This window comes from Ascidiella aspersa, chromosome 2 (assembly GCF_963924565.1).
Source record: "Ascidiella aspersa chromosome 2, kaAscAspe10.2, whole genome shotgun sequence".
Lineage (NCBI taxonomy): Eukaryota > Metazoa > Chordata > Ascidiacea > Phlebobranchia > Ascidiidae > Ascidiella > Ascidiella aspersa.
The window spans coordinates 26,479,105-26,502,569 of NC_139448.1; the positions used below are offsets into that span (position 1 = coordinate 26,479,105).

At 39.9% G+C, this 23,465-nt stretch overlaps 2 protein-coding genes across 2 annotated transcripts; both read left to right on the forward strand.

Annotated features, from left to right (window-relative positions):
* The first annotated feature begins 7,627 nt into the window (after positions 1-7,627).
* On the forward strand, positions 7,628-11,312 carry LOC146164562 (transcription factor Jun-like). The gene has a single exon (XM_083382331.1). It carries the CDS (start codon positions 9,467-9,469, stop codon positions 10,691-10,693), a length of 1,227 nt encoding a protein of 408 aa, XP_083238457.1. The 5' UTR covers positions 7,628-9,466; the 3' UTR covers positions 10,694-11,312.
* Positions 11,313-16,049: 4,737 nt separating this feature from the next.
* Positions 16,050-22,165, forward strand: LOC146164563 (TLC domain-containing protein 4-like). The gene is made up of 8 exons (XM_083382338.1): positions 16,050-16,092; positions 16,152-16,322; positions 18,384-18,473; positions 18,677-18,735; positions 18,944-19,041; positions 19,584-19,657; positions 19,990-20,142; positions 20,337-22,165. Exons 1-8 carry the CDS (start codon positions 16,079-16,081, stop codon positions 20,518-20,520), a joined length of 843 nt encoding a protein of 280 aa, XP_083238464.1. The 5' UTR covers positions 16,050-16,078; the 3' UTR covers positions 20,521-22,165.
* Positions 22,166-23,465: the final 1,300 nt, after the last annotated feature.

Genomic DNA, 23,465 nt, shown 5'->3' on the forward strand with positions numbered 1-23,465 from the left:
GGGCGAAAGGCGGCGTTGCGCTTTCATATGGCGTGAGAATCTCCTCGGGCGCTAGCGGATCGCGCGTAAGCAGCGCAGTGGCGTAGTAAGATCTCTCTCTCGTGCGTCAGCCGGCGCCCGCTCATTGCGTGAAGGCAAGTGCCGGGTGCAGGCGACTATAGCGATCGAAGGCCTTCTCCTTGGGCTTCACCTGCCTTCGCACCCAGGTAAATTTAGCCGCGGCTCTCGCATTGAAGAGAAATCGCCGATGCCCGCGCTTGTGTGACGGAGGTACGCGATAGCGAGCGTTGTTGTTGACCGTTGGCCGAAATAGCGACGCGGCGTAATGTTTTTGTTTGCGCTTAAACACGATATAAATGGGTATCCTATATATATTTTTTTCAAGTTGTTATGTTGTAGTAATACCAAAATACATGGACTTAACTTGAATTAAATACGTATTTGACGATATTTTGGGGGACATTTTTATTTGGTAAGTTTGGCATTACGTGTAATTTGTAGCAAAGATTCAACAAAGATTCTTGCAAAGTCCACAACCTAATCCAATAACAGCAACACGCGTAACTTCGTATCTCATTCTGGCCAGTTTAAAAATGATGCTACAGGGTTTCTATGTTATATTTAATACACCTTTGCAAATTCGTTTTCATTTTGCTATTACTATTTTTTTGGTAGAATTCCGCGCAGTTTTGACCGCGTTTACTAGTTATGAGTAGGGCGATCACTTTGACTTGTTAAAAAAAGTCAAATTTTGTCAAATTTACACGTTGGGTCAAAATTGTCAAATTTATTTCGAGGCAAAATTGATTAAAAATGCACAGAAATCGTTTACAAAATTAAAAAAAACTTTTGTCAGCTTTTCGAAATTATCGTTCTGTTAAACTTTTATCAAACAAATAGTTTTGGGTTACATTGAGCGACAGTTTAACTGTGTTGTGAACAATATAACAATATACGGTATACGCGAGCTTGCAGAATTAACCACACATGTCTAGTTTATCGCATTAGGCTCAGCTCGAACTTTGTTTTTGCATTATGGTTGTTTATCTCTGATTTGAACAAATGTATTGAACAGTGTTTGCTGTCTTTTTTTCTTGGGATTTGCAATTATTCCATTTCCTACTTCGATAACTAAAGCTTTGTTAATTTTTTGGGATTATTTTTACCTTGTGGACCTATTTAAACTGTTACACAAAATTAAAAAAAAAATAACCAACGTCTTGTTTGTTTGTCTTTTTTATATGACAAACTATGTACACAAACTCGAAATATATTTTATTTGTGATCAACGGGTAGTCAGTAAAACATCTAAAACGTGTGGTTGACGACGCCAAGACGCTAATACAGTACTTCAAACAACAATCTGTTGTTTAAATCAATGTATTTCTAGTAGGTCAAAATTTGTCAAACTTTGAATTTTTAAGTCAAAAAATAATAGCCCTATAGTTATGAGAAATTCCTGGAAATCGGTTAACAGCAGGTCCTCTTTCCTATTATATTACCTGCGTTGCGGGAATCACCTCAATTACTTACGAGACTGTCACACTTATAGTTTTCAAAAATACTCGGTTTCACTCGGTCCATTGATGCCGCTTTCCAAGCTACGTCATCTTCTATATTTGGAAGCAGTCGAATAATATTTAACTAAGGGCGCTCTTTAAACTCCTGTAACTATCACTAAATTGTTATATCCACTTGAACTGCGGCGAAGAAGGTATAATTTTCGGACCTTTATATAAACGTTTAACTAGTAGGCTGCTCGAAATAACTGGTTTGTCACCTTTGGAGTACATTACATATTATTGTGTTTTCCAGCAGCGAAGATTGATTAAAGACTAATCTAGTTTTGGTAAACAATATGGCCATTTTCGAACGTAGCCTATAAATGAAAAACATTCAAAAAAATTTTATACTTGTTTGCATTTTATTTTAGCTTTTATTTAATTTTGTACTCCGAAAACAGAACAATCCATTCCAGGGTTAATATCCAAGAATTTTAATTTAGCTCTTTGCGAGGTCTAAAGTCCAGGGACTTGTAAAACACGGTTCATAGCAAGTTATGTGGAGCATATATGCGAATGCGAGAATGGCAAAAGCCGGCGCCGAAGGTAATTTTGAAACCCGGTACCAAAACCGCGCACATTGGCGCAACGTTCGCTACCATAAAAGGTAATTTCTGGTCATGAGCATAGCGCATCGGTTGTTGTGGTCGAAGTCAAGGTGCATAGATAACGACGTTACGGGGATGCTGTTGCTGCTTCGATTCGCCAGAAGCTATCGGCGAGCCATTAGCTTTTCGGTATACAGCGCGCGACTTCGTCACAAGTTAGCCCTTGGCCTGGCAAATGATTTTCGTCGCCGTGCTCGTCGCGGTCGCTGCCGGCTTTTACGGCGTCCCAATATAGCCGCCTGTCGTAATTTTAGCACCGGCTGCATCTTTATTTTGCCTCTGTCAGCGGCGAAGCAGCTTAACAGGCATCGAACATGATTCATACCAGGTGCGCGTTGTAAATTTAGTTGTCGCCGAGGTCTTTTTTGAAAGTGTTTGGTTGGCTTTCTTATGTATTTTTTGCGATTGTGCTAAAGATAGTAGCCGCGAGCTTGACAACGTGGAATTCTGCCTACTTTAAAACCGCGACCTCGACAAGATCGATTGGCCTGAAACACTTTCATGTTGAGATAAAACAATTTTGTTGAAGTACCTAAAAAGTTCGACCACACAGTAATCCAGCTTAGAAAATTTACGCGTTGCCAGCTTGATTTATCTTGTAACAGCAAACAAAGTTTGTTTATCGGTTTGAACAAACACGTTTTAAGTTTTTAAATCAACAAAATACCCTTGATTTAACAAATAGTGTAAAATAGGGCGTCATCCACTTCTTTAAAGCGAATGGATTTTACCAATTGGAAAAATGGTAAAAAGTGAGCGCATGTATAGGGAATCAAAGCTTCGCGTCTCAGTAAGTTAGCCTACATTTAAAAGACTCATTTGCGAAACATAGGTAACAGGTTGTACCAAAAATTGTACCAAAAACACACCAAACGCAATTTAAAACCTGAAGTAAAAAATTATATTCTGGCACCGACGAAAATGAATATTTACTAATTAACATGTGTGGGCTACTTTAATTGGTGCCATCATGAAAGTGCGAAGCGGTCTCAGCAACCAGAACAGATGCCATGCAGGATTTTTTTTTTAAACTGTCGCAGTTAACACATTTGTTCCACCATAAAGCACACCGTAACAAATTCCCCAAGGCTAGAATGCTCAGGAACCGTAGTGTGGGGACACATGGCTGCCGGATTAATCATCGCCGACCAATCCAGTGGGGAAAGGAGCGTTGGGGGACTTTTGGGCGATCGTGCGCCACCTTCAACAATGCCTGGCACGACACGGTGTGTGCCTGCCAAGCAGCCAGTGTTGGCGACACTCCTTTTTTGGCCACTTCTGCGTTAAGCTGTTTTTCCCCGCTCCGCCACAGTTCGGTTTTGGGGAGGGATGAGATCGTTAAAGGGCTTTAGGCATCGGGATCGATCCGTCACTGTCATATACGTGAGTTGGGATCGCGATCCCGGTTTTTGTTTACATTGAGTACAACGCGCGTGCCACTCCCGAAGAAACCCGCAACTACATAAAAGAATATTTTCGTTATTAAAATACACGGTTTATCGTTGTTACATTAACATCAATATAGGATAATAAAAACAACAGCCTCGCGACTCGATTTTAAATCGATTTTTTTCCGTATAAAAATGTGAATCTTTTCTTGTATAAAAATGGGCTGACACACCATTTTGTTTTTCTGGAAATTTTAAAACAAATACGAAATTTGCACCCATGAAACATATAGACGCAATTTGTGCTCCTGGACGATGTAGCTTGCTTTTACACCTCGCATAACTCAAAGACACTCAGTGGCGCAATCGCCGATTAGGAACGTCTAGTTTTGAAACCTACGGGCGCTATTTACTTAAAAGCTTTTCGGTTGTCAGGCACTTGTCCATCCAAGCGCGATTGACGTAGGCATCACGTGACTGGAAAGCACCCGAAGCCTGGATTGGTTTTGTTTTTGACTTTTGTGGCGACGTGCGTCTGTCTTTTCAGCTGTCGCGTATCTGTGCCCCATTGCCTTACTCTGTTTCACTATGTGGTTTCTATAGGCGTATAAGAGGTATGTTTAATAATAAAACCGCATCTATGACTAAATTATGAAAACATACGTGTGATTATTTTCTTTTTAATGCTTTTATACTAAGTTGTCAACAATGAAGGTAACACTTGTGATGTTCGCAATGCTTTATTTTCCACCTTAGCATTTCTATTTTGAAGATCCTGATTTCCACTTAACAAGCTAACTAAACGAAAAGTTGTCAAAGTTGGTGTTCCGCAAAATTTACTTTAGCGAAACGAAACAACCAGTCAGGCGTGAGGCAGTTTCGTGTCGCTTTGTGTTCCCAAACTTTCAGGGAAAACAGCCCGGTATCCATTGTGAGCGTCACCTTTTCCTATTGCAGCGGCGTCGTGTCGCGTTTCTGCCTGCGTGGTTGGCTAGCAAATTGCGCAAAACGCTTTTCACGCGTCCGCGGCCGCCCACCTTGTTGTTTTGCAGCGGCATCAGCAGCAGCAAACATCAGTCAGCGTTGGGGGCGGCAAGATGCGAGTCAGGAAACCGAGCAACTCGCCGCCTCGCGACGCCCACAGCCTGATGCCACCGCAAAACCGGGCGAGTTGTTTGCCGACCGCTTGGCTCACAACGGTGTCTTTCTTTCGCGCTCCTCCAAAGTCGCCTGGCAAGTGCTGGAGGATCCTGTTTTGCGCTAGCGCGTCCAGACGAGCGGAGACAGTTGTCGACTGACTTTCAACGTCGTGGTAGCGAGCTGGGCGAGAGCGCGCGCGTGTCTTGTGCAAGCGGTAACTTGACACTGGCAACAGATTAGCGTTCGGGTTGTTAGGTAATCGAGACTCGCCTTCTCTCGGCGAAGGAGCTTGTTGTTTGACAGTATCTATCGAGAAAAACAGTAACGTGGCGCTAAGTGTGTTTTTGCGAACTCAGGCCAAGTGAGGCTCTTGCTTGTTTTGTTGTTTAGCCAAAGAAGCGATGTGTTCCAATTTTCGGCGTAAAAAGATTACAGCGAATTCAGCATGTTCGCTTCACGGTTCTTGGAGCTTATGTGTAGATTTAAACCCATAACGATTGGATTAGTGCTGGCAGTTCCGCGAATTAAGACCTAATGAGATCTTATCGGTAATACAACATGAATATTGAATAAGCTTCGAAGTTGTAACGATTCTGCGTGCACTGGCATGTTGTAATGTTTAAACAATGCCCCGTATAAATAAGAGTTTTGACAACGGGTTAGAGTAAAGCGTCACTAAGAATAACACAAAACAACTGCTTTAAAACATTTGTATTTCTACTATCCTAGAATAAATAAACATATTTTACGTCAGTATTATACATCATTTTGAGTGTTATTTTTTGTTGGTTTAAGAGCTGAGGTAACTCAATTGCCAAAAACACTCGACCAAAGGAGCAGTCGACGTCGCTAAATAATTTATGCTGGGGAAAACGCTTAACGTCACCCGGCAGAAGCGCGTTACATCGATTGCACGGCAGCCTGACAAACAGGCCCGGCATATTTCTGCCACATTCATTCGATTTGAAGGGTGTTATGCGCAGGGCTCGACGATTTGCTAGGAATTTCGCTCTCCTTTTCTCTCAGTTCTCTTAAAGCTTATTTCTACGTGGCCGGCTACTGTTCTTCAAACGGAACGGAATGCGAAAAATTCCCCCGTCGCCGGCAAAGCTGTTTACCCGGCCGAAGTGCGATACCCGGCGGTAGTTACACCATTCAACACCGTAACGAAACCGGCGAGAAACCTTCGCCGATTCTGGCGCAATCCATTCAATGGTTAGGAGAAAGGCGCCCGAACGAACAGGCCGTTATTCCGCCAATCGCATGGGCTCGTATACCAACATACGTCGCGGGTGGTGCCCGATCTGCCGTCCCTTTTATACACATGTCAGATGATAAAATTCAGGGCAACCTTGAAAGTATAAATCTTATCAAAGCCGGGGAATCGTTAAATTCACGGGTTGACAATAGGCTCTCAGTATCAGGACGGGCATGAACAGAGTTGCTGAGAGGCACATTAATTAACCGGGGATTCGTCTTTGTAGCTAAGCGTTCGACGCGATGCTCCCAAGGTTTTACGATTCTGTCTGTTTACAGAACGTATGCGCGCGTTGCGTTTTTCCCGTGTCGTGACTTTTTGCGGCGCTTCGTACACACACGCTTGACCCAAGGCGGCCTTGGTGGGAAAAGGAGTATTGTTACACGTCACACCTGCGGTCACGACCCACACCTTGTTAGAAGAAAACTTGTTCAGGTTTAAGGCTCGTCAGTAAACGACGATGCGGCGACATCCGCGGACGCGAAATTCGAGTTGAGCCTCTCTTTTCTTGTTTGTCGGGTAATTTCGCCCGATATTCGGGTTGTTTATCTCGCCCTGCGCCGGATGTCTCCTCCGTCGTGACTCACTGTCTCGTTTGGGCAGCTCCTAACCCGATCAAACGCGGCCCCAAAACGCGCTCGCAGTGCCGACGTTTTAAGTCGACACACAATCTCCTGTTAAGGGGCGCCCGCTCTCCTCTCCGTCGCCGCCACTCTTCTGCTAGTTCTTCTCCTGGGTGTGAAGTTTGTCGCCTTGGCTGGTCGATTTTGCTAATCGCCGGAAATTTGCCAAGGCACGTTTGTTTTGGTTTGCACGTCTGAATCACGATGTAATTCGTTTAATCGCTTTCGCACAGGCCGATTTGTCAAGCTGCTTTTTCCGGTACAGGGATTGTTTTTTTTATTATTTGCAGATAATAGGAGTGTTATTGTGGCCGGTGTGTTTAGTGCGGTAAAGCATTGTTTATTTAACTTATCTAGCTATTTTTTTACCCTATTTTACTTTTACCTCTGTTTTAGTTGCTCTATTTTTAAACCTAGTTCTTAAGCTGTGTTTTATAATCGCACACTTTATTACCGAATTTGAGCGATCGCATTTCAACAAAACCCAGTAGCACCACACACAAACAAGTAGTTTATCGTGTTTTGCATCGAAACAGGTGTTTTGAAACTTCGAAATGAAAAGGGCGAGGTCGGTGGCAGGCCGACCTTACAAAAACGCCACTGTGTGTCTTGTTTTTACTGCGGCGGAAATTTTCCAGTTTGCCACCTGAACAACAAGCGAAAAGGCGGGCCACGGGCGGTAACCGATCGCTCTGCCGCGCGAGTTCGATGGGGCGTTGTTTTCGACAAGAGAGCGAACCTGGAAAGCCCCGCGCCCATTATCTCACTCGTTGAGCGCTACCTACAACAGGCGGCGAAAAACTGCGCGTCAACAAGGTTCAGTTGGGCAAGGAAAGGGGCCAAGGCAGTGCCAGCGTGGTCAGCAGAGCGTCACGCCCGTTAAATGTTTGTATGTATGTGCTTACAATGTTCATTCGTTTGTCTTGCATCAGCTGGCATCGTGTTTTACGACTTGACAATGACTTGTACCATGGACGGGTTGTAAACCATTTGATGTACGATAACGATGTCCTTGTACAGCATTGTTAGCGTAAGGTAAAGGCTTTATTTTCAGCAGGCAAACAGACCTAGACCTCTTACAGCACGTGTCGTATTTTGTTGAGCACGAGGAGATAAAATTACGTAAGGTATACCTATAAAAAACTTTACCGTGTTTGACAAATATCAGTTTCGTTTGTCATTTGTTGTCGCGTGAAAACAATGTTCGTTCACGTCAATTGGTCTGAAATTTAACCCTCCTCTTGGCTTGTAACTTTGAATAACGCCCTTCTTTACGCCCAGAGACGTTGGTCACGATATATAAAGCGCGTTAGTCTCATTGCAACACTGGTGTGACTCCAAATCTAACGAGAGATCATTAGTTCGCAGTTAGTGCTGTTGGTGGGTGGCCAGAACCCTTTGGCTGCTGACAGATCCGGGCAGCTTTAGGCAGTGCGAAGTTACTTTCTCGAAGCTTACTGCAAACGTTGTGGTAACGTTTACCGAGTTTAGCGTCAAGGTAACGCGTATTTTGCGCGCCTGTGTTGTGTTTTTCAGGATTTACTCAGAAGACTCGCGTTCCAATAAAACCGAATGCGGTCGGGAAACTTTTCACCTCGAAAACCGGTCGCCGAGAAAGTACATAGTGCCCCGGGTGATCTTTCAGACAAGGGCTATAAATATTAATCTGCTGGAATACTTGTTTTTGACCGAGGTGTTGAACGAGCAACGAGAGAGTGTGTGTGTCGAACACGCTCGATTTCACTCGAACGGTGCGTTTCTCCCTAGGTGCTTATTGACGTGAGCAGCAAGGCTCGGGTTGTTCGCTTGTCGCGGTGCGCACAGCAAACAGGGGCGAGAAAAAGTTCCGCCGCTCTTCCGCCGCCGCCGTCTCTTTCTAATCGCCGAGCGCTAGATCATATGACCGCTTGACGTCATAAGCAGCCAATGGCTGCCGCGCGCGCAGACGTCAGTCGGTAAAAATACCTCGGAGCTTCCATTTCTTTCTACGCGCCGCCGCGCGGTATATTCAAGTCCGAAAAAGGCTCGCACTTACTACAAGATCGTCGCACATAGCTCTCGAGTCGATCAGACACGGAAGGCATCTCGCCCAAGCAGGGTGCGCCTGTAGGTGTGATTTAGGAACACAACAGCAGAAGGCTAACAATATTAGGTATAATTTCAATAGGAAAGGCGCCGTTGTGTTTTATTTGTTATAAGATAGAATTTGTTTAAACAGCAGTGCTGTCAGGTCACGTCGTGTAGTATTATGTGCGACTCAACGTAGAGCAGACAGCGTGGGAAATTTAATTGTTTGGTGTTGCTCATAGAGGCCGAATCATGATTTGACTGTATGTTAATTAACCACTGTTCATTTTTCTCTCGACAGACGCGATAGCATAAGCTGTGAGCTAATTAACTAGCCGCTGAAACGGATGTCATACAACAGCAAGACTTGCAACAACTAGGAAGTAACTGAAGACCACCGCCATCTGGCCAACGAGCTATTGCTTTGAAGCAAACCAAGACTACCCAACGACAAACGCAAGCCACCGTCAAACACCCTTGGAAATACACGGGACTTTATTATTTAGGTTGATCGCACACCGTCCAAACTTTCAAGAAGTGAATTGACTAACTGTGTGTTGGAGTTTTTGCACCCACGAGCGTGCATCGCACTCGTCATCAACGAGCTCTGAGTCATCTCTCACAACAGCAAGCCGCCGAGCCAACCAACAGAAACCAGATAGGAAGAAGACTAGTCATTTGCCCACTACTAAATCTCTCGCCGAGCGCCCGCTTCTCTCTTTCATTGCGCCTCAAGAGAGCGCGCCAAGCCCCGCTATTGTTTAGATCAGTGCCGGTCGCGTTCTACTACCTATAGACCAGTGCACGTTGTGACAGCGTTATGGAAGTAGCGTTTTATCACGACGATCCAAGCAACCGTATTTCTGGCGCGTACGACCCGCAGTCGTCTCCAGGTTCAGTGGAAAGCGTAAACAGCACCGACGCAGGCCCCGTGTCTGCGATCGCCTCAGTGCCGCCAGTTTATCGTCAATACGAGCAGGACTTCAACAAAGCGGCTGCCTTAAAAGGGATGAGTTTATCTTTGAACGGCGAGGGAGTCGATTACGGAAGACCAGCGCAGCATTACAGCGTGTCCGGCAGTTTACCCAACGGCAGTGTTATAACAACGAATCCGAGCAGCTTACCCGCCAGCGGGTTTCAGCATACCGGCGTCATAACGAACTCTTACGCCGCGCTCGACAACTTGTCGCTAAACATACCGGACAACAGCGGCAGCCTGACGGCGGGTTCGATTTCAACGCCCGATGTGCTGAACATGCTCAAAAGCAGTTCCCCCGACTTCGAGCGTTCATCGTCGGAAAATAACAACGGCCAGCAGCAGCACTCCAACGGAGGCACAAGTTTTTACCCGCGCAACGCCGTAACGCAAGAACAGGAGATGTACGCACAGGGCTTCGTGCGCGAGCTGGAACGTCTCAAATCGCAGAGCGGAAGCAATTCCAACCTTTCTTCGATTATTACCAACTCGCCGAGCGGCGCGTCACACTGTTCCGTCATCACGTCGGGAATGAGCTCCCACCCACACCAGCAGCTGGCCCAGCACCACATGCAGCAACAACAGCAGCAGCAGCAGTCCTACGGCTCGCCGGACCCTTACTACCGCGAGCAGCACGACAACAACCCAAGCACCAGCGGCCTTGGAGGCAACCCGACCATCCACCACATGGGGCAGATGCACCATCCCAACGTCCGCATCCCCCCACACGGATCCGTCATCACCCATATGAAGGAAGAGCCTCCGCAGACCGTGCCAGTTATCGCCAAGAGCCCGCCTATGTCGCCCATCAACCTGGAACACCAGGAGCGTATCAAGACCGAGCGAAAGCGCTTGCGGAACCGCGTGGCCGCCAGCAAGTGCCGCAAGCGAAAGCTCGAGCGCATTTCGCGGCTCGAGGACAAGGTGAACAATCTAAAGACGCAGAACATGGAGCTATCGTCCAACGCCAACCTTCTGCGACAGCAGGTGGCGGAACTCAAATCCAAGGTCATGACGCACGTCAACTCGGGCTGCCAGCTCATGATGAGCCAGCAGCAGGTGACGTTTTGAGACGCGCCCGCCGACCTAGGAGCGAGAATTCCGCGCCACGTATGGGAAACTTGTTTTGTGGCCGAGGGCCGAGAACTCGGAAGACGATCACGACACTGCTGCGCTGACAATTATTTATTTATTCACTTCAGAAATTATTCTAAATATATCGCCGACCCTATAGTTACCGTTTATAAGTTATGCCTTCGTCGCTTCGTATGTCGCGTAAACGACTTAATCTATTGGCCTACTGCTATCTATTTTCTGCATGTATTATTTTCGACTTTACACAGACGTTCAGGCATTGTTCGCTTTTGCGCGCATGTCAAAGGTCCCCACTGCTGGTATGATGAATTTGCACGCAACGTTTTTGTTTTATCTCATTCAATACTGCTGCGAATTTAACATTCTAGCCAGAAACACGGTTTCGTATATATTTTCCTTTTAACCGCGTATTTATTTAGGCCTACGATTTTGTATCATTCACCATACAGTTCCAGATATCTTGTGCGATGGCAATGCGGTCAGTTTGGTCCTTCTTTTTCCTATTTATCGCTTTCCATATGTTTTTCGCTTTTGATAAATGCACTACGTTTTCGTTATGTTTATTTTGTGTTGAACAAGTGATTCAGAAACGACATATCAGGCTGTTTTCTTGGCGATATTTTTAAAAGCAAAGATCACTTTAACCATGTTTTCAGTGTATATCACCTAGGTTCTAGTTAACTTGCATGACATAAAACCAGCAGTCAAACAATGTTGTTTTAACGCGGTTCAAACATCAGTAAACAAAAACAAATGACCTGCAAGGCACGTATACGTCATATGCAAGCACCGACAACAAAGAGTTGTAAAGATTTCGCTGAACAAATGACCAGACAACATGCAAAGCAAAGCAGGCTGTGTTCAACAACGCTTTGGTGTGCTACGTCACGAGGCAGATATGTCAAAACTTCCGGCATAAGCTCGCCTGTATAAGCAGTAGCAGCAGCACTTCGCAGCCTTCTTGCGTGTGCATGCGCCCGCCGGCCGTATTGGCGAGCCTATATACCTATAACATGTAGCACACAGCAGGCGTTAGACAAAGCACACACGATTACGTTTGGCGTCGCTTCCGTTCACGTTTAAACTGTGTCAAAAGCTTTTGTTACAGGTTATGCCTGACAGCCCTGACAACCTCTTCCAAAACCATTGTTAAATATGTTCGTTTTTGGAAAGTCATGCCAAATATACACACAGTCCGGTGCCATTAAATGGCAAGTCGAGAAGATAGACTGGTGGTTGGTTAATAAAATCGCAGTTAAACCGTAATTTTGTGACCTCTCCTTCTAAATCATAGTACGTCCAACTAAGGGTTGTTAAAATCTTTTTTGAAAGTTAGTTTTTGTGAAGGCCTTTATAAAATCGATAGCGCTAATGCGCGAAAATCTATATGCTTCTCAATGCATGCGATTTCCGCGTATATTACCGGAATTTTCCATGCACTTACCAAACAAGGCCCTTGTATTAAACAGTTTCCGCTGAGTGCGCAAAATTGGTTTAGATGTAGAAAGTTTTCGTATAGGCTCGACTACTGTGCGACGATTCTTTGGTATCACCCCGTTTTACATCGGATAAGTGGATGCGACCATATTAGCAAAAGGAGGAACGTTGCTCATCGCATGTTTAGGCTTTCGTGACAGGAAATCGTAGTCTTCAACGACTTCCAGAGTCACGAACGGCTAAAAAATCGCAACTGGCATCGGTTTAAAGAACCAACAAACAACAACACTTTGCCTTTGTATCGGAAATCGCGTTAAAAACACAAAAAATCGCTTTGGGTAAACTTAGTTGGTCTTCTAGATACCATTGTTTGCTATATCTATGATGTACATGTACATACTGACGGCTACAAGACGTTTGGCAACCATTCCGAGTAACGCAATTAACAGTACATCATTGTCAAGGGATTTGTTTTGGCCAATGAGTATCTATCAAAAGGGTTCATATCAGTTTCGATTCACTAGTTTTTCATTACTTAGTTTCTCCCGTAAGTGAAAGTGAAACTGAAGACATTTAACCTCTAACAACAATCAGCAGCAGCCCTCAAGCAACATTTTAATTTATTTACCAAAAACACACCCACTTATTGGATTTCTAACAATTTATTAATTTTATGATTGAAAAATTAAATGATTTTTGCGTTAAACTGGTGTGTCTAAATAGCACACATATTTTTATGATTTTTGCGTTAAACTGGTGTGTCTAAATAGCACACCACGGTATGTTGTCACTTACAAAACTTGTTCAGTAATTAAGAAGGCGTTAAATCCGCTGTATATCAAGTTGTGAACGATTTTAAGGCATGAGATACCAGATAAACTTTGACGACTTTTCTGTGTTTATTTATTTATAAATCTTTTCGTAAATGTTTTAGCTATACATGGAAAACGTTTAACAGCGGTGATTCAGACTACAAAAGTTAGATTATATAAAGCTATGTCAAAAAAAAAAATTCAACCTTCGTCAGTTGCCTAGAAAAACATGAACATTAAAACTTGCAGCACATTCGCCACCTAACGGTTTTAACAATTGTAATTTCGCCTGCAAAGAGTACAACAAATGTAATTGAGAAAGTATTAGTACTGAAACACAAGGACGACACAATTTTGAAATACATTAGTGTAAATATAAAGAGGAAATGTTGCGTTAACGTAAGAGTGTCGACGTTTTACAAATTATATGCGTTTGCTATTCGTAATCAAGCACGCAGTATGCGAAGTTCTTGCCCTAGGACAGGTTATGAAACGTTGTAATAGGCCAGTGGTTCCCAAACTTTTTTATTCTGTGGCTTAATTCTTTTTATAGAACTGTTTGTGGCCCACCAAGTGCCGTAACCTTTTTTGTATGCCCTTTAGCCCATCTTCCAAAAAGGATATCAATCTGGCTGATATAAATATCGTCTACATAGTTTTTTTAATCAATAAATGCATTGATTTCTAGCAACATCTACAATTTAATCAATAAATGCATTGATTCTAGCAACATCTAAAAATAATCGTTTTTACTTCTGGTTCATTTATAGATTAGAATTAAATATCTTTATGACTACAAACTGAATTTTAAATAAACTGCCGTGCTAACTGCGTAGCGAATAAATACATAAGTCGTAAGATTTAGCCTTTACGTATATAGTTCACAAATAGCCAAAATTACGGAAAATGGCCTCGTTTCTATATTGTTTTAGATATGCTAACAATTATTTTAGTATAAAAAACTTATTTAGTTGCTATATATAGCTCCATGGCCCACTAAAAATTGTCTTGTGGCCCGCTCCTCGGCCATGGCCCACAGTTTGGGAACCACTGTAATAGGCTAATATAAAAAATTGAATAAACGGCTTTGGTAAGTCAATTTTTTCTAGTAGAATTTATTATTAATCTGTTATGGGTTAGTTTAAACACCACGTACTAACTTCAACATATTTTGCGCTATAGGGTTCCAAGTGTTTTGTAGGCTTTGTTTATATTTTTAACTAATTATACATAATAGTTTTAAAGTTTTCCGTTGCTTTGAAATTGGTTTAGGTAAATAAGTTGACAAATGGTACTTTTGACGCGCTAGATCAGTGGTTTACAAACTGTGGGCCACGAGACCAATTTCAGTGGGCCATAGAGCTTTTTGCAATAATACATGTTTTGTTGTACTAAAATAATTATTGTCATATTTATGAGCGCCAAAATTTTGTAGGCCTACTGCTTTGTTCCAGGGCGTTGCAGTCGGTTAAAAATAACCCGAGTCCAACTTCCGAGTCCCGAAACCGACTCCGGTCAAATGTGTGATTTCATCGGGTTCCGAATCTACAGCCTGCATTTCACCCATTTACGTGTAACTAAAATAACGTGAATATTCAGCAGTTCCCTCATAGGGGTGTCATACAATTCATTCATCCACATTACATTGTTGGAATGTTTCACCATATACTATTTTTACATTGTCACGCCGGTTACTTTCACAAATCGTTTTACCAATCCCCCAACATTCCTGTTATTATTGATAAAGTAGCCTAATGTGTGTGTAGTAGCCTATGTCTGAGCAAATTTGTAAAATGTTTTAGCCCGAATGCGCCCGCGTCCCATCGCACCCTTAAAAATGAAATTTTTGGCAACTTTACAGATATAAAGGATTTTTTTATACAACACTTAGGCTACACAAGTAGGCTACAGCACTTACTCTCTCAGATTAATACCAAAGTAGCCTATGTTTGTAGATCTCTTTTGGTAAAATTACACATGTTCGGCTGATATCAGCAAAAGTCTAGAAATAAAACCGCAGTTTTATAAGTAACAATTTTGCAAAATTGTCGACCCAAGCTGCATGCACATCAGTGTGACAGTCAAGTTCAGGGGTTCTTAAACTGTTTTTAACGCACACCACTAAAAACAAGTTTTGTTTCGCGCGAACCACGGTCGGCATGAAACATTTTGAGATGACGTCATATAACAAATAGGCCTAAGAAACCTGGTGTTCACGGTCCAGCAAAACACAAACTGTATTGTGAAACTGCCATAAAGTCTAAATTCAATCAACAGAAGGCGAAGGAGCGTTTTTTCTATTCAACTCTTTTTTTTTAAAAAAAGGTGAGCATGGAGCAAAAAAACTAGTCCTTGGACCACCAAGGATCCAACCCTGTTTAACAACCCCTGGTCAGTGGCATATGCAGGGTGTTGGAGGTCCTGTTCCCCTGTTTGTAAGCCCTAATATCGTTTTGGTTTGTTTATGTCAGGAATCAACTAAAACAAACGCTATCTTTAGTCTATTGTTTTATTTTGGGTCGATCGTAGACGCAGCATTATTTTAATAGTTACCGCAAACAATTTTCTCTATTAAATTATTCGAATGCCAGCTGTTTGGTAGGAATCGCATTTCAAAGATAAAAAGTATTTTTTTCAGACTTAGGCTCTTCCAGTTTAGGGAAAGTACCAACAATGTTTTTGAGTTAAAACAGTTTATTTGCTATAAAAGTACTAACCTTAATAAATGTTTCTGTATATTTTTATGTGTTTAGATTTTTGGAGAAATACTGTATGTTCATTTTTGTTTAACTGTTCGTATTTCTATACATGTTTTTTATTGTAGAGATATTCATTTTATTTTGTACTGCAAAAGCAACACGAACGCTAACTAAATACTATATCAAAAAAAAAAGTTTTTATTAATAAATTGAAAATATGGTTAACTTTCATAAGATACTTGTTAAAATTTTACTGTATTTTTTAATTTATCTAAACTACATGGAACTATTTGGTAATCTTCTTGTGGTATTCGAAGGTTTCTAAATATCGGACTTTATTACGCAATCTGTTTTTTGTTATAAAAGTCTTATTGTGCCACTTGTGTGTTGTATATGTCTGCAATAAGACGTTAATGCATCGTTTAAGGTTGTTTGAAATTTTGTTTGACAATATTCTCAGTTGTGACACTCATTTTTTATTTTAAGGTATATTTTGGCTTGCAAGTGGGACAATAAAATGTACTGGTTTATTCTGTATGCTACAATAAGTATGGTTTTCTTTCTGTACTTTACCATAAAAGTGAGTCCTTACCTATCGAACAGCATTCCAATGTTTAACAAATTGCAGGAGAACCACAAACTGGAGTGGCATACCAGGTAAACTACCTAATAACAATGCAATATGTTCAGCATTATTTTTAACCATGAATATTTGGCGCTCTTTCACTATTGTACATGAAAAGTTATGCAAAAAAAAATAATAATAATAATACCGGATACCACAACGCATATTGTTTGGGTTAGGGTGCGGGTTAGCGTTTGGGTGAGTGTGGGTCAAGTAATATTATGTTTATTATTAATAATAACTTGACCCACCCTCGACCAAACGCTAACCCGCACCCTAACCCAAACAATATGTGTTGTGGTATGCGGCATTTAAAGAAAAAATTTTTTTATTAATTTTTATGTACAATAGTGAAAGAGCGCCGAATATTTTATGTTGCTTTTTAATTTAAGACCAGGCTGCATTTTGTGGCAGGTAACAACCAATTTTTTTTTAAATAGCCTACATACCTAAATTAGTAAATTACACATGTTTTCGCTTAAATGTTGAGTTATTGCAAGATTCCGAACCTCTGGTGTACAAAAGCCCTTAATTTGACACCTGAAAGTAACACTGTAACATACAATTGCATTCCAGTGCCTTTCCGCCAAAGATCTTTGGTGTGGAATTCTTGCCCCAAACCATGCCAGTGCTGTCTTTTGCCATGAAATATTGCCGGCCTAGAAGTAGCCGCATTAACCATTTTTGCCATATTGTCCTATTTTGACATAGGATTTCGGCAAAAAGCTTTTTGACTGAATCTTTGGCGGCCACAAATTATGAATGCAATCAGGGCGCTGTACACTAGGAATATGCAAACTGGATCTAAGACGCCTTAGTTATTCTGCATTTGTAGACTCACAAGAATTTTTCAGTTACCTCAAATTAATGCCTGGAGACAAAAAATTAGAAAGTGTTTTATCTGTTAAATTTTTAATAATATAAAACAAGTCATGAAAATACATTAGGAAAAATTGAAAATGTGGTTTGCTTCTTTTGAATATAAACACTATTTTACACAATTATTAGTTTTTTTATTATTTTCCTTAGTTTATCTAAGTTATAAAACGCTTAATATGATCCACTTTCCTAACAAAAAAAATTTGATTGGTAAGGCATTGTGGCTCTCTGGCAAATATTGACATATGAGGATAATAATCTGAGGAAATAACATAAAAACTTTTTAAAAATATGTATGAAGCACGGGTACCAAACTTTATCTCAAAGTGACGGTTAACTATAAGGAATGAAGGGACTATTTAATCAGACCGCTCTTTTACGCCTGCATGAGAATGTGATTATTTATTGATTTGGGTTAAGGTTAGCAATTGGGTTTGGTGGTGGGGCTATTATACTTTATTTTCCGAGTTTTGCATAAATTCAATGATTGCTTTGGCAATTGATTTAAATTACTTTTTAGTAATTGCACCCATTTGTGATTATTATGTTAATTTGAACTACTTTGGTGTCCAGGTGAATAGCCTCTTCAAAAAATAGCAGCTGGCCTGATTTAAAATTTTGTGGAACTTGTATAGTATGTTAACTTCGTAATTGTTTCTTACAATCTGACTAACCTTAAATCCTTACGAAGGAAGTATTACACCTTTGCAGGAATGTAAATGTGAGGGTTACCTTAATTCGGTAAAGATAAGAGCACAAATTGTTTTCATTAAAATTGACATGCAGTAGCACATGCTGTTGATGGTGATCCCTTACAGACTCAACTTGTTTTGTAAGCCAAAATGTGCACTTCTACAAGTGTTATAGATACATGGCGTCTTATTAACTTTCTACATGTGTGTAATAAGAGATTTCTAGGATGTATAAATTAAACCTATTTTTTTATTCGTTAGTTAATCTAGTATTTTGGTGTACAGCTGGTATTGTAGGTTATAGTTTGTAAGTTTTCTATCCCAATTCATTTTCAATCTTTTTATTGAATCTATGTTATATATAATTGTACTATATTCGTGCATCCAAGAATATCATGATATATTATTACCTAAAATTTTTACCAATAACGGAAACTGAATATGTTTATAAATCAATGTTTTGCCTTGTGAGTGTTGGTTGATAAAGTGATATTATATTTACCTTTTCTTTTCCTTCCATAGGAACAGTTCTACAGTACATGCTGCGACAGTCACACTTATTGCCATATATATCTTGATGTTTGATGAAAATGTCAGAAATGATTTAGTTTGGTAAGAATTGCAGTGTTTTATGAAATATTAGCATGGACAATGTAGATTTTCCAGTGTGTTACTTTTATGGTCTGTATATTTACAAAGTAATTAAGCCTGCTACTTGATTTATCCTTAATGTTATGTAGATGTATGTTTGAGTTAGTCGGCCCAGGACATTCAGACGACTCATCTATAACTTTAGAACTTGTTTTTTTGCATAGGGGGGAGTCAAAAATAGCAGAAATCAACATTTCTATAACTCTTGGCTATCTTATAGCAGGTATATATGTATTTGTTTTTTTAAATAAAAGTTTAATATTTCCTTGTGTTACAACTTCAAATACTTAATCATTTAATATTACAATTAATATATATATCTAATGTACATAACAAACCGTTAACCAATCACTTAAACAAAATTATTTGTTTGTTTTTACCAATCTGTTTGGTTTGCAACTAAGTTATTAATAAATTGTTTTTATATTTAGATCTATATATAATGATTACTAAGTATGACCAGGTTGGTGGTTCTGTTGGAATGATAGTGCACCATGCCAGTTCTGCCTATGCTTATATTTATTCATTGGTAAGTTATTTACATTACAAATAAACTAAACCTGTGGATGTTAAAAATCCCTAAGATTTCGCAATGGTTTATATAAATTTAAAAGTACAAGTTTTTGGAATCTCAAAGAAGTAATTAGCAGTTTGATAAAATGTAATAAAAGCTGTGTAAACAGGTTTAATCCTGGGATACTGTTTAAACAAAAACATGTATGCTATGGTGTTCCACTTGCTTAGTAATCTCTAGTTGTTTGTGAAGGCCCCTTGACCAAAGTCCAACCTGCCAAGTTGTTGTTTGTGATTTATTGCAGGTCTAATTCTTGCTGTTTGCCATCAGAATTGGCTTCTATTAAGCTGGAAGACAAACACTTTTAAGAAATAAAATTATGTATTATCCATTATCAATCAGTTTCTTTTTAAGTTTATTTCTTAAAATTTGATAGAATAAATCGAAATGCATGGTGTATGTCTACAGACCCAGTGTATTAGCCAATCCAATTTGTTAGGCTAAACATGTTTTGTTATATGTTATTTACTATATACATGTTGTTTATTTATTTGCAGAGTGCTGGAGTGTTATATTCTGTGGCCAACTTTCGCCTGTTGGCAGAACTGTCAACACCTTTTGTAAATTTAAGGTTAGTAACAAGTTTTAAATGTTACAGAACAATTAGATTGTATACACCTTGTTAAAGTAAAAATAAAATACATGGTGGATATATAGATATACGAGTAATGGATATATATCGTTTTATATATAATATACATTTATATACATCGTTTTGCAAATATACTGTTAACTGCAACAACATGAAAACATCAAAACATTTTAAACCTTTGCTGATGTTTCAGCCAGCTCTGTATTTGAATACAATATAGCATTACAAATCATCCACTTGACTTATTTTAATTTTATTCAAGGACAACTTCCTGAATTGTGCTTATTTAAGTGTTTTTTCTTTGTATGCAGATGGTGCCTTTCTATAACAGGAGACAAAAAAAGTAACCTATACTTTTGGAATGGTGTTGTAATGACTGCATCTTTCTTCATTTCGAGAATCCTTACCATGCCTTACTTTTACATCATGGTACCTTACATAACACAGTTGGAATCGTATTCCAGGTTGGTGAGCTTTGTTAACAATTAAAAATGAACTTTAAATATGCAAATAAGAGCATAAAATCATAGTGGTAAAGGCCAAGTGTGGTTCAAAAACTGATTATCGTTATATTTAACTAACACTAATTAAGTTTGTGGTTTCATCTAAGCCGACTTTTCGGCTTCTAAAAATGTGACGTGTTTTAACATTATTGCAGTGTATCCACCCCCATCCACGTGTCGTGGATAGGAACTTGCATGGTACTGGACATCCTCAACATTAACTGGTTCTGGAAGATGTTCTCCGGAATGTACAAGCACATAATGCGAAGCAGAAGGGCGGCGGCGAGCCAAGAGGCCAGGACCTTGTCGTCTGGCGCAACGCCAATAAAAAGCGATTAAATTGCCAACTCAATGTTCGTCACACTAAACTTATCCTTGCCAGGTTTTTAATTTTTTGCGTAATTGTCATAATAGGCCTTCACTGTGCAAGACGGCGGCCGTTTTTTCGGGCGCCAGGTGAAATGCAGCAAGTCCTTTCCTGCACTGTATACAAATAAATTATTTATGAAAGCATAACTACATGACAATTCGTTTGAAAAGCGCAATTGTGCCAGATATATATATAAAATATATTTTATTGCTTGTTGTGTTTTCCCTTCTTCCAATTACCTCGCCCAGTTGCAGATTATGTTCCGCAATGTAGTAGCTAATTGGTGATCGTCCTGCCAAATCATTCTATCTTGATTTAAGAAATCAATTTTAAGGGAGTGTATGTTTGTACAGGGTCGTTGTGTTGACCCAAGGCATTTTTTGTTTATTAACGTTTATTTTCGATTAACCACAATGATCTATTGATAGCCTTGAGCCTTGTATGTTTGTACAGGGTCGTTGTGTTCACCGAAGGCATTTTTTGTTTATTAACGTTTATTTTCGATTAACCACAATGATCTATTGATAGCCTTGAGCCTATAGCACGACGTCAGAGCGAGTCTAGCCAATAGAAAAAAAATTAGGCTAATTTTGGACGGCTGTCAGACCATTTACCACGATGGTCCGACGCTAAAAACACCAAGACTTGTAGACAAATGTAAAGGCTGCTAAACTCGACCCACAACATTCGCCATAATGCGCTCTGTATAGGTCATAACATTTTTTATACGTTTTATGTCAAACCGTTTTATGTGCACTCACCTCGCTTTACGCTTGTCAAGATGACAATATGATCTCACTTCACGCTTGTATCCTAGAGTTTCTCCCACCGGAGTTTCATATAACGCCCAGCGCTCTGTAAAGCTATAACTTCAAATAATGGTGTTTTTTACTATTTACTTCAAGAAATCCACTGTAGACCAACCCGAGTCGATTTTATGTCTTCATGCTTATGTGCTACATAATATTAAAATTGCTTTACTGTAACATGTTATATTATCTGATAAAACACTCATTTGAAGTAACAAAACTCTGCCTTAATTATTATTTTATATTTGTTTCGCATGCCTTACCGTCGCTGGTTTAGGCAATTCTTTGGCGCCATTCTCAATTTTGTTTATTTGTTTATCACCAAGAAGTTGTAAAAATAAATTGGCTTTCAGTCCTACACAAAATTTGTTTTAGTGCCCAACCGGCCAACAGGTTGCTCCACTGTGAAATGCGACACTGACAACCTGTTAATTCTATGTGTAATATCTTTTTGTCAGGACATACCTTCTATTGGCAGAGTAACATATAGTAGTCTATAGTAGTGCTTTATGTGTGCAATTGGTCAACGGCGAACTTAGATGGTGCTGATGTTTTTGATGTGTTCTAATATAACATCGTAGCACCGGTTCGACAGCATGTCCTAATGATTTGTTTTGTCTTTTTGCGTAAACGAAATTATCAAGATAACAGCAAAACGTTGCCATTTTAAATTGTTGTTTCGCGGCTTAGCGTGCTTATTAATGTAGTGTAACCGATCGATCAGTGTTTTCAGATTGGTAACGTCATTTCAAAACGATCCATATCAAAGTCATTAGCATCAAATATATTTTAAAGAACGGATACAATAAATTCATTTTCTTTTATATTTAGGCAATGTTTCGCAAACCAAACCTAAAAAACTAATTCTATAGCAAGTAATTAACTTCGCAAACTGATTAACTTCGTAAATAAATTTCATTTGTCCAAAAAAATCAGTTCAGCCATTCGAGACAACACTGATGTTTTTTTAATTTTGTTGGTCGTGTCACTGTTTTTGGTTTCGTTGACCAGTTCTAAATATATCTCGTTCCGAAGTTGCATTTTAAGATTCCTATTTTAATTGTAAATGTTATAAAATAGTTTTACTCTTTATCCCTCCTGTTCACTAACGTCAACAACACTCCCACTTTCTGTTAAAAAATCCTTTTAAGTTGTTGATCAACGACATGATTTCAATGTTTCTCCAGTGACGCTACCAATTAAGCAAATAACCGGCTCCCATAATTTGTAGGTTAAACATTCTATTGTCTTTACAACTGTTTTCCCAGGCTCATTCTCTGTGTCTGTAACAATTTCGTTTTCCTGCAACGCTCCAGTCGGATCAGTATTTCGGTTTCCTAAAAACATTATCCTGTCTAATTAAAGCTTTAGGGACTCTTCATTTATAGCCTAACTTCCCACGAAGCTCTCATCGATTGTTTTTAATTTGGCGTTTGGAACAAGGCATCGATACTATTATTCCGGAAATTGCGTTTTATATTGTTATAGTTTTATAGCAGTGTTTTTTAAGCCTGTGGCACAATACGGAATAAAACAATCGCGGCACACTTTATTAACCCCCAAATATTAAATCATAAGTATAAGTCTCACATGCCTGAACGCATGTCTATAATACAGTGGGCTATTTGGCAAAAGTACAAAGAGTTCCACGGCAACACATTCTTCTTACTATTCAGTTTTAACAAAATAAATAAATAATGGCAAAGAAACCGTTCTACGGCAGCTTGCGATTAATATCTTTTATTGGCGAAATGCGCGATCATTTTTTCTGTTTAGCTTTATGTTTGCGTTAAATTTAGATTATCTGAGGCACTAAATCTTAAACATGAGGTTGAGTTATCAAGCCTTTTTACAATAAATAGTAATATTTTTGGATTGCGACACCTCTTACCAGGTGTTTCCAGAGTAGGCCTAGGCGTTAACGGTTAACCCAGTTGGTGTTTATACTGGTTGCAACTTGTGACAATGGGCAACAATAAAATATCCAATCTAGTTTGTAACTTATTTCAATAGAGAAACGCAATCTAATTATAAATAAAAAAACAAAAAACATGTAAATAAAACAGGGTCGTGTAAGACGTAATTCCGAGATTTGTAAAATTATT